A 14,783-nucleotide genomic window follows, 5' to 3' on the forward strand; every position below is an offset into this window, starting at 1 on the left:
AATTTCTAATTTATTTAGCAAAAACAATCAAAAGCTTGTTTTTAAGACATTCAAGGCCTGTTTAAAATAGGTATTAGATGCCATAATAGGTCCCCTTTAAAATGCCCATATCAAGCTCGTTTCAACATTCTTTAAAAGTTGTTTTTTTTGTTGTTGGTTACTACAATATGTGAAAAGCCTCTTCATCCTCTGACTGAAAAGGTCTGTTTTGGTTCCTGTCTCTTTAAGACAGCCCTCTGAAATGTCCCAGTCAGCTGAGGTTGGTCACCTTGATGGTTCAGAGAAGTCGATTTTCAGCCATCTATGAAATTTTTTGTGTGTGCCAAGCAAGCAGCTGGGAACGCCGGCTTATCCAAATGAGTTTCACGTTGATGTCATTAACTTTGAGAACAGAGGTCTTTACTGTTAACAGCCATTTTTAAAGCAGTCTCTCTTTTTTTAGAGGAACCCTTTCCTATTATGTACAACTTTGTAGAACTTTTATTGTGCAAGTGTATGACACATTGAAGAAACATGGCGTTCCAAAGGAGCAAAAGAAACATGAAAAAATATCCTGGAGTAGTACTTTCTTCTCTTAATCACGATTTAGATGTGCAAAATAAGGCACAAATAGAGTGAAGCGCAGTTTTATTTACACTTCTTTGCTCAGCTCCACTGTAAGTGAGACTCGCTGTAAATGGATCTCCTCCCCCACATGTGACGGCATTCTTCACCTTGTTGTATCTCACGGCTCCTGGGAAGACATGAAAGTCTGCATGCAGCATGCATGCCAGTAGGTGACATGAAGACTAATGCGTAGCTCAAGTGTCTTTTCACAACGTAAATAACTTGCACATACAGACAGAGAACAAACATTAAGATATGGAATAAACTTATTTTGAAAGGGTCTCATTCATCAGTAAGATGCTGTTGGAGGAAAAAAACTCCAGTTTCAACGGAGATGCAGAAAGGTTACCCACATACTTGTTTAACAGGTTTTTTTTTGGTTCTCAGCTGTGATATATTTAAACGTTGTTTAATTTTGTTAAATGTTTAAGTTTTTGCATGAAATTGGTTTGTAGTTTTCTTCTTTTTCTCAGCTGACACTGAAGAACTTGGGACATTTTTTCCACATTGATAAAAAGCTGAAAAGATTTCTTATATTAGGAAATGATGGTGAAGAACATAAACTATGACTCTACAAAGAGAAATCATGCCTTTTAATTCTAGACTGTTTTCTCGTTCTCTGCAAAGGTTTTCCATTGTTATTCCGCGTATATATAAGTCAAGTATCCATATCAAGACTGCTAGATTTTGCACATATCACACCACGCACAGGGCTGCCTGCTGCATCTAACAAGGCTTCGGTTCTTAGAGAACAGTCTGGGCTTTCTTCATTTTCTTTCTTTTTTTTTTGAGGAACATATGAGACACGCGAAACGAGCAAAATGAGACGCATCTCGCTGTGTGTGTGAGCGCCGGAGTGCGCGTGAGTCTCTCCTCTCATTAGCGGGCGGCAGCGTGCGGCAGCTCGTTAGCGCAGAGCTAGCTGAGCGTCGGGGCACCGGTGCAGCTTCATTAAGCAACTGTGACATTTATCTGATCGTTTCCCTGCGACGCATTTACTGCCACGTCTCCATGGCGACGGCAAATTCATACATACACACGCATAAAGGCAATCAAACTGCCTCGCACAGACCCAGGCCTTTCAGCCGGTCACAGTTATTCATGGATACTGGCTCCATCAAAGCTGCCCTCCCTCCACCCTGCAGCACAGGAATATTGATAATGAATGTATGAAATGTGCTTTATACTCTGTGCCAGAGCTGCACCTAATGTGGGTGGAATACTGTTTATTGGTAAGTTCAAGTGAATCACAGGCAATATCACACTCCCTCGTTTGGCTCGTACAGGGCCCCTGGGAGGCAGTTTACCTCGCTCTAAGTCAGTTAATGCAGTCACTACAGACCGCCACTCATTTAGTTTGAATCACTAATCTGCTCGCAATGTCGATGACAAAATCAGTTACACACAGGGATTCTGGGGGGGAAATAACATGCCCCCTGTGCTGTGTGTACTTTAGTGAAGTTGCTAATCTTGTTCATGGTTTGATACAGCAGCAGAAAACATTCAGGTCCGTGAAATGAATTGTGTACGAGTGTGTTTCTGGATGCCTGCTCGCGCATCTCATCGGTGCGTGTTGCGTGAGTGTGCAGTGGTGTGTAATAACCCTGTTCAGGACTGCCGTGTGCATTTCAGCTACCGTGTTGATCAGAAAAGCATGTTTTACTTCAATGTGTTCCTCGTGATTTATTGGTTTTCATGGCTGCATTTTAAAGAACTTGTTGTGTTAAAGTGTTTAAAGAATATGTTGTTGTTGTTTTTTTAGTCCTCCCTAACATTCACTGCTGAATACAAATGTTTTGTACATGAAAAAAAGTTTGCAACGTTATAAAGTCCAAAGTCCAAACCAAAGGGATTTTTTGTGTCTCTCCCACAGGAGACAATGAACATATGCCCCTGTTTTAGTTCAGAATTTCTTTCCAAAACTCATCTACATCACCACAAAACACATTTTCAGAATGCCAGTGGCTCAAGGAAACAATGAGCAGCTGAGTCCGAGTGCAGTTTTTGATGAATCAGTCAGACCGTCAGGAGGGAGTTTAAAAACTGCTTCAGAAATGCACAATTAGAAATAACTTATTTTTTATTTGTATGTTTCACAAGCAAGTAAAGGTCAACTGACTCTAAGAAAAGCTGCAATAATATTATGACTCTGTAAATAAGACTATAAATGAGCATAATAGGAGTAGTATATATATATATATATATATATATATATATATATATATATATATATATATATATATATATATATATATATATATATATATGTATATATATATATATATATAATGCTTTGGGTACTGCGTTAGAGGTCTTGTCATATTAAAAAGTGACCATTTCTAATTGTCCTAAGATGTAAAGCTACGTAAATGTAGAGTAAAATAGTTCAATACTGTACAAAAACAGTCTGAGAAGAAAAAAAGTCTGAACTCTCCTCCTGAATTCATTTCATGCTTGTTGTTGTTGTGCTTCCCAGTGTATTTGAAGCCTTTGATGTACATGCAATCTTTAAATTTCAAACATAAAGCCAGACCAAACATCTGCTTATAAAATATAAACCCCCTACAGAACCTTTACAGAGCTTTCACCCCCTAAATAAATGGTGAAAAACTGGGTTTCGAATCAAACAGATATATGGGTAAATAAATAACATCACTCTATGTTTATGAAATCATTCTACACCCCTGCCCAAAGTGTTTTTTTCAGTATCATGAAACTGTATAGTGATGTTGCTGTCCATGTTTGTGTGTGTGGTAGTATTTTAGCCTCAGTAAGTGTGTTACGGTGTGTGTTTGGCTGACCCTGGTCACTGCGCTCCCTTGGGTGGGAACTGATGTTTCTCACTCTGCTTGTCAACGAGATTAGTTCCCCTGTGGGACCGTTACACACCCCACGAACATCCTGCCAGCGAGAAAAATGGCGTGGCGGCTCGGCCCCTCTGCGAACTCAAGCGCGCGCGTGTCAGGGTGTGCATGTGAATGCAGGGTTTTCTGGTGCGTGTTTGCATGTGCAGCAACAGCGGGGTTAAAGGAGTCAGCGAGGATGTGTGTTTTAGAGCAGAAACAGAAGGGAGAAGCAGCAGGGGGATCAATGCAGCCATCCTGAACTGGAGCCCATGTGGGTATGAATGTATGATGTACGTACACGCGCGTGTGCCTGCTCTCTGAGGGAACACATGCTGAGATCTGAGCTGTGCTTACTCTTGGACCCGGCTCATCTGCATCCATCTCCCCTACACTTTTACCTGCTCGGCTTGTGCCCCCCCCTCCCGTCTCTCCCCCGCTGTCAGATGTTGATCATTCTTGGCTCGCCGCCTTTCGGACTCCAGCTGTGAGTGAGGCCATCAGAGGGGATAGCAGGCAGTAAATGTAGTCCTCGTGGCTTGTTCCTGCCAGGGCTTCGCTTCCATCATCCATCAAGGCGGAGTTGGTTTTTGGGATTACTTCCACCTTTAAAAATGCATTATTTTTTATTAATTTTATGTTTTTTTTGTATGGCAGTGATACAGCTGAGGACACTTTGAGATCGGTCTCATAATGTCTATAGATGGTCTTGATACAAATCATCGGGAAAACTGCAGCGGTTATTCCGGCGAGGAAGCGCACTTCTGTGAAGCCCCTTTGGCACATACACGCACTGACTATGATTATCATTAGCTTTTACAGGCTCCCTGCTGCCCTGCTTTGTAGGTGGTCACCATCAACCATTGGAAAACTCACATCTGTCACCTACGAGGGACAAATCAGCAAAAATACTTGGCTATGCAAAGGTTTACGCAGCAGAATATACCGTTCAGTAGCACAAGGAAGTAAGTTCTACAGGGAAGAACTGGTCATAGCAGTGAACAGATTGTGATAAAAAAGGAATAGTTGATAGTATAGACACTAGGGATGGGTGATATTTTACCGTTCACGATAAACCGTCAATAAAATTCCCCACGGTAAGAATTTGCCATCTCACGGTAAAAACGATAAATTGAGGAAATGAGAGAGAGAGAGAGAGAAAGAAAGAAAGAAAGAAAGAAAGAAAGAAAGAAAGAAAGAAAGAAAGAAAGAAAGAAAGAAAGAAAGAAAGAAAGAAAGAAAGAAAGAAAGAAAGAAAGAAAGAAAGAAAGAAAGAAAGAAAGAAAGATAGATAGATAGATAGATAGATAGATAGATAGATAGATAGATAGATAGATAGATAGATAGATAGATAGATAGATAGATAGATAGATAGATAGATAGATAGATAGATAGATAGATAGATAGATAGATAGATAGATAGATAGATAGATAGATACGACTATCGTTATTGGGATAAATGCCAGAAAGAAAGAAAGAAAGAAAGAAAGAAATAAAGAAAGAAAGAAAGAAAGAAAGGACTATCGTTATTGGGATAAATGCCAGAAAGAAAGAAAGAGAAAGAAAGATTCCCGTTGATGACACTTTTTGTATTGGTATTTTTTTTTATCGTTATTGGGATAAATGCCAGAAATTATCGTGATAAAATTTTTTGTCCATACCGCCCATCCCTAATAGACACCATATTCATACAAAGAGTGTTACTGGAAAGCGCCAAGAGACAGCTGTTGTAATAGACGCTATATAAATAAAATTGATTTGAATTGAAAATTGAATTGGAAGACGACATGACAACACAAAATACACCGACAGTATGTTCTTAAATGACAGGTTGTGCTGGGAAACTTGAAGAGAGACAGAATACTCGACTCCATAATCTGTCCTTTCAGTGTGGCTTCTTTTAAGGAAAAAAAAAGGACGATATTTGTCCAAAAGTAATGTGAATACAGCGAGGTTACCAGGTGGATGGATGATAGGTGGCTCATAAGGAACAGTTCTAGTGCAGAAATGGAGGTCCGACCATCTATTGGCCGTTCCCTCTTTATGCTGTAGAGTGGAGGCTGGAACCTTTCCCAGACGCGAGGCAGGAGATTTACAGTTCAGCTCAGGGATAAGAAAGAGCCGGGGAGCCACCCAACCGCTCACACTCTCAATTTAAAACTACCAACCTCCCATGCCTGTTTCTCAGAGAACCTACGTTAGGAAATGTCCTGCACGCTCAAACCATTCTTCATGTGAAGTGAAAACACTAACATTAGTGTAACCCTTAATTCTTGACTCATGTTTTACATATTAATTCAAATTATTCAAGATCCCTACAGTCGTTAAACTAAGCTAGACTGGCCGCATCCAGAAAGAAATGTTTTCATATTGATTTTTCTTACCTCCCTGCTAGAGATTATCATCGTAGCATTGTTCTTTCTTGCCATAATGTTGAATAATTACATTTTAAGAGACGAGGTGCATGATTGAAGGGTTACCTATCATAAAGTTTTATGGTCAGTAAGGAGCAGCTTTAGTTTGCTTGATCAAGCCTGCTGTCTAATGTGAACGTGAGGTCTGGGAATAAAAGCTCTCAGCAGCTGCTTTAAAGACATTTCCAGACACTTTTCTCACAGTGTGGTTGCACACACACTCACACACACACTCACACACACACACATACTTCCACACACACACTCTTGAGTGTTGATCAGCCTTCAGTCTCAGCCCTGTGCTGCAGGGAGACCAGAGTGATGGAAGCAATACTTAAGCCATTAAGGCAAACAATTGGCTCAAATTGAGAGGGAGAGAGAGAGGGGGGAAAAAGTAGGGGAAGAAGAGGAAAACGGGGAGGGTGATGGAGAGGCTGTGGCAGGAGTGGATCCACTCAATGACTTAATCCAAGCCACAGGCCACTCACCTGCTGAGCTTCATACACTTGTGCAAACATGTGTGCACACTGAAGCTCAGGCTGCCTCCGGCAACACCTCGTCAGTCTTGGCCACAAGGACGCTCATTCCTTTATAGTAAGGAGAGTCACCTACATCCAACCACCTCGGGAAAAGACAGCGCTTGCAATCTGCACAAGACACCTCTGTAAGCTCCGGTACGCCTTCCAGCCTCCAGCGTGAAGCTGCTCATTGTCTTAGCAGGGGGAGTGAATGGTGCAGGGAGCACAGGGCGGTCAGTGTCCCGGACGAGGAAGGCGATCCTCTGACACCAGCTATTGTATCGTCTCTCCGTGGACTTGCTCATTCCCCGCAAGCCTCACACAAACAGCCAACAATGAGGGATTGTCTCCATGTATTCCCCTTCTTTCTGCTCCTCTGTTGCCGCACATACACCAGCGAGAGGTGTGTGTGTCTCAGAGGGCGAAGGCATGGTGTGTTGTCGCCTGAGCCCAGCGACCACTGAGGCTCGTCCACTGTAGCCACCTTCGCTGTTTATTCCTTGGAACATCAGTCTGCGACTGAGGCAGCGACTTTTCACCGCCCTTCCCTCCCTACCTCCCTTGTTTCCTTTACCCCCCATCGACCACCGCCCTTGGGGGCTCCCTCGACGCCCAGGCCCATGTGATTTATCGGACAGCTCAGCGAGGAGTGGTTATTGCCCTGAGGACTGTTAGCACTGGTTTGCCTCGTTGACTCCTTCTGCAGATCTGGCGTTTCATTTGACATGTCCTTTAAGTCCTTTAAAGAATTGGGCGTTTCTGCTGAGCGCCTTGGCTCATTCTGCAAGAGATGGATGGCCCGCGTTCAAAGGTCTGGATGTTCTTACCCTCCCTCGCAGTTTTCCCCTTAACTGTCAACCCCCTCCCTCCATCCTTCCTTCCCTCGCTCTCTATTTTTCTCTTGCTGAGCTTTATAATGTTGTATTAGTGTTGTCAGCTAACCAAGCCTGGGATTTGGCTTTGTTTTTGCCTCTTAAGATAATGCTATTCCTCCCTCCTGCCGAGAATAACGAAAGAGAAAGTAGAGCAATAAAGTAGAACAGCCATTGACTTTGGTTTCATCAAATTGGTTCGGAGCCATTTCAAATAGACCACAGGCAAAGATATTCGTGTGTGTTTGTCCTCATAACATAGGCACGCCTTGCCTCGTGCATATTTGGGTCTCACATCCATCAGGCCTTACTTCCAAAACCCTTTTCGTCTTCTCTCAGCCATAAACGGAGTCAAGCTCGAGTTACTGCTCAAATTGAGTGGCCCAATCAGGAAGATGAGTGTTATTGCAGTAAAGAAGTGTAAAATGCTCCATTTCATATGTACTCCATATGTAGCAATATAAGCGGACTGATCGGCGTGTAAGCATCTGTGTCCTGTTAGAGTTTTGAGGTTTACAGTACTGGTTCTGCAACCTAATCCCTTTCACAAAAGCTCACATTAACATGCTCCACGCAGCTTATCCAGCACTCTGTCATGAATGCAAACCTGCGCCAACGTTCAGTCATGCTGCACGGCAGCCTGCGGCCGCGCATACGTTCGCGAGGCATCACCGCCTCTCGCCACTGTTAGGGTATTTTTTTTGGTTGTCACCTTTGTTGTTATGTAAATTAAAACAGCCTGGATAGAAAAACTGGTAAATAATAATAAAAACCACTATCAAGTATCCAGATTTAAGCTTTCTAAAGATATCCTTTTTCTCATCATTATTATTGAATATCCTGGTGATTTTGGTTATATGGTCCTACTTTGAGATACCAACAATGATCTCAGTCCACATCCAACTCCTGGGGCTTTTTCAGAACAAGTAAAGAAGCATCATAAATGTTCATATTTGAATTGTATATTTATAAATCGCTTTAATCCTGTGTGGTTGTAATTTAACCCCTGAAGAGGCACAAATTAAAGAAACGTCAGAGTTTGAAAGTTTGTAATGGTGTCATGTCCAGAGAAACATGATTCCGGTGTTCCCTGATATTAACAGACCGGGATCCTCCAGCTACATTTCTTTGTCGTAGGGGGGGTGTTGCTGTGCATGAACAGTGGGGGTTTTCCTTCAGTCCTTGACATTTCTCCTCCTGTTTTTCCAACAGCAACGGTACAGCTGGAAAAATGAATGGGGCACTGGAGCATTCGGACCAGCCAGATCCGGATGCCATCAAGATGTTCGTGGGGCAGATCCCGCGCTCTTGGTCAGAGAAGGAGCTGAAGGAGCTGTTTGAGCCGTACGGAGCCGTTTACCAGATCAACATCCTCCGAGACCGCAGCCAGAACCCTCCACAGAGCAAAGGTACTGTGGCGTACGCAGTCACTGGACGTCTGTCTGTCCTTTCATTTCTTTTTCCTTCTTTACTTTCCTACCTGCACAATTGTGATTCTTGTCCTTCATCCATCTAATCTTGTTTTCCTCTTACTTCCATCCTTTCCATAATTATACCTGCATATCTTCATGTGTGCATAAATATCTTAATATGTATTCTCTCCTTTATTTTTCATCCTGTCATTTCTTCCTTGCACTTTTATTTATTCCCTTTCTTCTTCTGTTCGGCCTGAAGCCAAAACGGTATGCATGGCAACACTGTTTTGTTGCTGTACTGTACATCAACATCCTCTTTCAGTTTCAAGCTTGAACCTATCTCAATATCATTTTAAGAAAAAAGAAGAAGTAAACCATCTGCTCTTTACCGGGTCTTAAAATTGAGCTGATACAACCTTAGATGAATCATCGCTACATCTTTACTTTTTGTATCAGCCTTTCTTTTGCAGAATTGCTGGTGATCTCCCTGAACCAGTTTCAGACAAGCTTCAGCTTTCAGACATATATTTTTGGACTCTTGAACAGTTTGGTGTCGCTGCAAAAGAGAAGTGAAGAGAAGAGAAAGTGAAACCTCACTTTTGTGTAGTCATCAGACTACTTTCCTACTTTTAAGAAATATGTTTTACCCTTTAGCTGTTTTTCGGTAATATTAGAGAATTTTAGTAGATTTAGGAACATCACGCTTATTTCCAAAGGGGATGTTTTTGCAGTTTTTACCAAGTTTAGATTTAGCATCAACTAATTACAGCATATCAGTATCCACAGATATGTTTGTTTTTTGGTTGTTTTTTTTACCAAACATGGCACAATGCATTATGGCCAAATATCTCAAGTTTAGTCCTGTCTGTACAAAAGTCTTGTGGTTTCCTCAGGTGTCACAAAGCAAAGCTAAGCCATCCCCTGGAGTTTTTCCCCTGGTAACCCTCTCAAACACGCCATACTTCTTCACCTTTTTGCATTACTGTTCAGCCATGAACTCTAACATATGACATTGTTAATTCGGTTATGCAGAGCGTGAGATGTACCTCTCGGGGTTTTGCGGCTTTTTTCTAAACGGTGAGCTGTCTGATCTCAGCGTGAACTTGCTGAGACAGAAATTCCTAGAAAGATTGGCAACTGTCCTGAATCTTTTCCACTCATGAAAGATGGTTCTCACTGCAGAATGTTGGACTCTGCAACATTAGTTTCTCGAAGAGAAATTTCCTTCTCGGCATTGTGTTAGTACATGCGTAGATGATCCAGACTAGGTACATAGATAGGAAAATAACACAAATTGATTCATCCAGATGCCCACAAAGAAAACACAACCCCACTTTTACCCTCGCAGGGATGTACAGCCGCTTAGCTGACTGTTCCACCTCAGCTAAGTAATCGCTGAACAACTGATATATGTGTAAAATTACACAAGCAAACATACATTTCATGCACCATTTGAAGACAAAGATTCACACTGCCAGACTTACACAGTCAATTGTGCGAGAGTGCGTGATTTACAGCTATTTTCTACAATTTGCCTTTTTTTTTCTTTTTTTTATCCTTTGATGAATTCATCAAGTGTGAAAGCAAACAATAGAGACAGCAGCAACCAACTGGCAGACAATAGTGTTGCCATATTAACAGGCATCAACCGGAGTGGGCGCTGATGACACTCCTGATGAGACATGGAGAGTGGGAGGAAAGTAAAGAGAGGGAACGAGAGGATGACAGGAAGGCAGACGTGATGCTTCCATCCCGCTATGAAGCACATTTTCAAGTTTGAAAGTGTCTCTTGAAACAAAATATGAATCAGGGAGGATGAAGTGTTGGAAAGACATTAAACACTTCTGGAACTGAATCAAGAAGCCCTTATTTGTGTGCAGGCTCATCTTATAATACTTCCTGGGGATGTTTTATTGTTGCAACAAATGCTAATGAATTCCAAAAGTCAATAAATTCTTTATAATAGATATACAATATCTAGAGATGCACCAGTTTCTGCTTTCTTAAAGGCGGATTTTGGCTGATTACAATTATCCTTTTTGACAATGAAACATAGCAAAGTCTGCAGGCTGATATGATACATTTTCATTTTGCTTTAAATCTTCTGCTGAAATGTCTTAATTTGCAGATGTTGTATTCAATGTTTTGAATTAGCAGAAATCGACAGAAGAAATGAAGCGCAGATATTTTAAAAGTCAATTTTGCAAAGGTGTTTTGAAGGAAAGAAATGTGGTAAATTTGCTACAGAATATCTGTTGTCAAGCACAGAGCTGTGTTGGTCGTGCTTTGGGCTAGTTTTACGTGGAATCAGGCGCGTTCTTAATTGCCTTTTAAATCTGGATCAATATGTAAAAGAGAAGATGACTTCTGTAACAATTAAATCTGGATCAATATGTAAAAGAGAAGATGACTTCTGTAACAAGGTCAAAGCTCTTATACTCATGTATTGGTGACCACAAAAAGTGAAAACTAAGGGTTCCCTGAACTTAACATGATGGAAAATCTTTAAATAGACTACAAAAGACCATCTCTCAGAACTAAGCTAAGTTGGCTGGTTGAGTCTTACAAATAAATGACCAAACAAGTAGTGAAAGCAGCTTGTTTGGCCAGAAAAAGTGTTTACGAGTTGTGATTCTTGCCAAAGCACTGACCATGCAGAGAGGTGCCTAAAATATTCATCCTCAATTTTCCGCCTTTTGGAAATCAGGTCATCTTTCCCTTGCTTAAGCCTTAAACATACTTTTCTCTTTCCTCTTCTGTTCTTTGGCATTACATGGAGCCAGCATTTCTCTGATATTTATTCCAGGATTTTATTCTTCCTCTGTTCTTCTGTTTGGATCTTGTTTATATTAAAGCTTTTCCCAGAGGAGAGCACAACCTAATTTTGATATGCAGAGTGATGAATTCAGAGCACTATGGCGTATTTCGAAACAGTATTTAATTTTCGGTACATAATAAATTTGACGATCACCTTTACGGCACCTTTACCTCGACGTTCCTCTGATTACGTTCAGATTTGGCCCTCTCTGTCTTCCTTCCGCCCTGATTGTGAGTTATATGAGCTCATGAAAACCCTGAGACCGTGCTCTTTCAAGATTCAAATCAACTCATCTCTGTACACCGACGCACTTGTCATGCACTTTGTGATTTTGTGTTCTTAGCCTTGAGACGACTCCCCTCTGCACCGGTCTCCGCTCCCTCTTCTTTTTTCCTCTGCGGTCTCCGAGGGCGGGGCTGCCTCCTCCGTTGCCTTCAGCTCCCTCACATCTTTACTCCATCTTCCCTTCTCCATGAAATGAGTTGTTTTTATGGTTGATGAGCCAAAAGTATCACTCATCGTTGGATAAAAGAAACACAGCTATCGGGCATGCCTTTCATTTTTCTACTTTAAAATGACAGTCCTCATCTTTTTTTTTAGTGCACGCGCCCCTTCGCTGCTGCAAGGTGGAGTGTTTTAAGAGGAAATTCAGCGTTTGATTGGGCTTTTTCTTCCCTTGTTATGCACTTTTGTTTTGCTCATAGTTAATAGTTAGCAAGGCTTCCTGGCCTCATGTGCACCCGCTCAGGTTCGATGGCCCCCTCGCTGGCTTCTTTGTAGAAATTTCCCCGACGTCAGGGAAACTGGCCTTCTCCTCCCTCGATGTGTTTATTTTAAATTAGCCCCAATGTTGTTTTGAAAGATCTTGGCCATTTGAGGCAAATGAGCCCATTCTGATGTCCCAGAAGTGACCCAGAAGCTTTTTCTTTTTTTTTTTTAAGTGGCTGCTTGGACTCGGAGAAGCTTGTTAGTCACACCAAGACAAAGTTTCACAGATACAGCTGAGAGCCAGGATGACTTCAGCAACTTTTTTTCCCACCCTGCTTTCGATTTTGTTTTTTTTAACCCTCTAGTTGATGCTTCAGCAAGTTGCATAAAAGCAAACAAGCAAAAAATCTAAATTAATACAAATTAATGATGAAACCATTATAAAAATTAACATACAACAGATGCATAATAACTCATAGTTGCTTTTGGGGTAAGAACATTGAAAAATAAATATGTGGTACGTCGGTCTGCTGTACAGGATGAGCATAAGACACTTCTCTTGTTTTATTGTCAAAAAAGTCATTATTTTGCTGATCAATGAAAGTCCAAAATCATAATTATTATTATCTTTACACTGATTAAACTCCGATATAACTCTGCACTGTTGCATCGTTTAATATTCACAGCCTGCTGCTCCAGCGAGGCACACATAATGCCGACCATCCGGGAAAGCTGCGAGTTTTCAAGCATTAGAGGAAACCCGAGGGCTCGGTTTGTAATTTAGGAGGTCCCGGAACACGGAGAGGGTCTGCTTCAGCCAATTAACCTTCGTCTGGTTCTGCTTTTCTTTCGCTCTCAATGCGACACACGAGACCTTTGCAGGGAAACACAGGCTGACCGGAGTTAACCAGCGCTGATCCTGCAGTTTGTACACAAAATACAAGATGAATGACGGGCAGCAGCTAAACTCCTCGTCCTCGGATGGAGTCAGAAACACACACTTGAGCCTCCCATGTGGTTTCTGTTCACAGCCACCAGTGTAACTGTGAACGCTGAGCTCCCACCTTCACGTTGACAGAATTGTTCGAGGGGTTTTTATGCATGAAACAGGAAGCTTGAATCGGTGATTTGGAGATTGTGTACAGATTCATAGTAAATGAATACAGTTATGTCTTAAGTGAGTACACTTTAAGTGTGTTGAACAGCTGATCAGAGCGGCGCTTTGCTGAGACGAGCGATCATTAAGGTGTAGGTGTGTCGGCAGGGAGAGGAAACCTTGCTGGTGTTCAGGCCTCATCTCTTCATGCTTATTTACATCTATTGACATAAAGGCATTTTATCGTGGTGACATTTGAAATGAATGAGTCTGTGGGCTAAATAAAGCGGTCTTTGATCATGTTTATGGGCGTGTTTTGGGAAGGGATTGATTCATCTGAGGTAGAAATGTTCAGCCAAGCCATATGTGTCGACTGTTTGATTTAAATGATCCCGTCAGACAGGTGCCGAACATTGTTATTTAAGATTAACTACATTGATTACCTCTGTGCGTTTTCCAGATCAATTTGCCAGCCTCTGCTGACTTGGCTAATCTTAACACTAAAAGTAATTTTCTAGCTATTAGTGTCATAAAACAAAATAAGCTTCCAAAAATACACATTGAAAAGACTTTAACTGTTCTTTCTAAGCCTGTTTAGATTAGTTTGAAGTCATAATTAAAAGTGAGCTTGGTTTCTGTCAGTAATTTACCAGTTTTGTGCTTCTTCATGACAAACATATACAACTTGTGTCCAGATTTGCAGAATCCCTTTTGCAGTTTGACCCAGGTGTGTGAATTTATGCTGCGTATGCATGTGTTTGTGCTGACTAAGGTGGTCTAGGGAATATCGCTGCACTACTGTTGGTTTAATGTGTTTGGAGTTAATGACCAGATGACTGCATGGGCAGGAGGGGGGGCAAGGGGGCAGACTGGGTGAGAAATAGAGCAATTTGCCATTTTGTGCTGAAAGACAGACAGAGATGGAGGGTGAGATAAAGAGAGAATGAAACAAGGAGAGCCAGAGGGGTAAACAGAAAATGGTCCTATTGCTGAAACACAACTGTAACACAACCGTGACGGGTTTGTGGCGCTGTGCGTCTGTGTTCTGGCCAGGGATGCGCTGTTTCTTTTATTTAATGAGACCACGTAGGCCACATGACCTGCAGAGACATGCAGAAGCACAATAACTTTAATGTCTTAATTACGTAAGTAACCTACAATAACTTATTTCAGCTTCAGAAGTATTTGGACAGTTACAGAGTTTTTACATTTACACACCAGCACCATGAATTTAAAATAAAACAGTCAAGATGTGAACAAAGTATAGACTCTCAGCTTTAAAATAAGAGGTTTTTTTAAAATATATCATTTACCATTTGAGGATTTTAGCCCTTTGTAGTGAAATATCTCATTTAAGAGTAAGGGGTGTAAATATATGGAATGCACTTGATGAAAAATTGAAGATGTGCCAGTCGATTCATGCATTCAAACGTTTGTTTAAGTTTAATGTGTTTGAAAAATATGGGGGATCGAGTAGATGATACTATTACGGA

The 14,783-nt window shown here is 41.4% G+C and overlaps 1 protein-coding gene across 30 annotated transcripts in view; it reads left to right on the forward strand.

Annotated features, from left to right (window-relative positions):
* The window catches only part of celf2 (cugbp, Elav-like family member 2), a 226,893-nt gene that overhangs the window by 131,082 nt on the left and 81,028 nt on the right, over positions 1 to 14,783 (forward strand). For all 30 annotated transcript variants that reach the window (XM_061714674.1, XM_061714675.1, XM_061714671.1 and 27 more), the window contains one exon: positions 8,466 to 8,662. In XM_061714674.1, coding sequence (XP_061570658.1) covers positions 8,466 to 8,662 — 197 coding nt within the window. The remainder of the gene's footprint in view (positions 1 to 8,465; positions 8,663 to 14,783) is intronic.

This window comes from Cololabis saira, chromosome 23 (assembly GCF_033807715.1).
Source record: "Cololabis saira isolate AMF1-May2022 chromosome 23, fColSai1.1, whole genome shotgun sequence".
Lineage (NCBI taxonomy): Eukaryota > Metazoa > Chordata > Actinopteri > Beloniformes > Belonidae > Cololabis > Cololabis saira.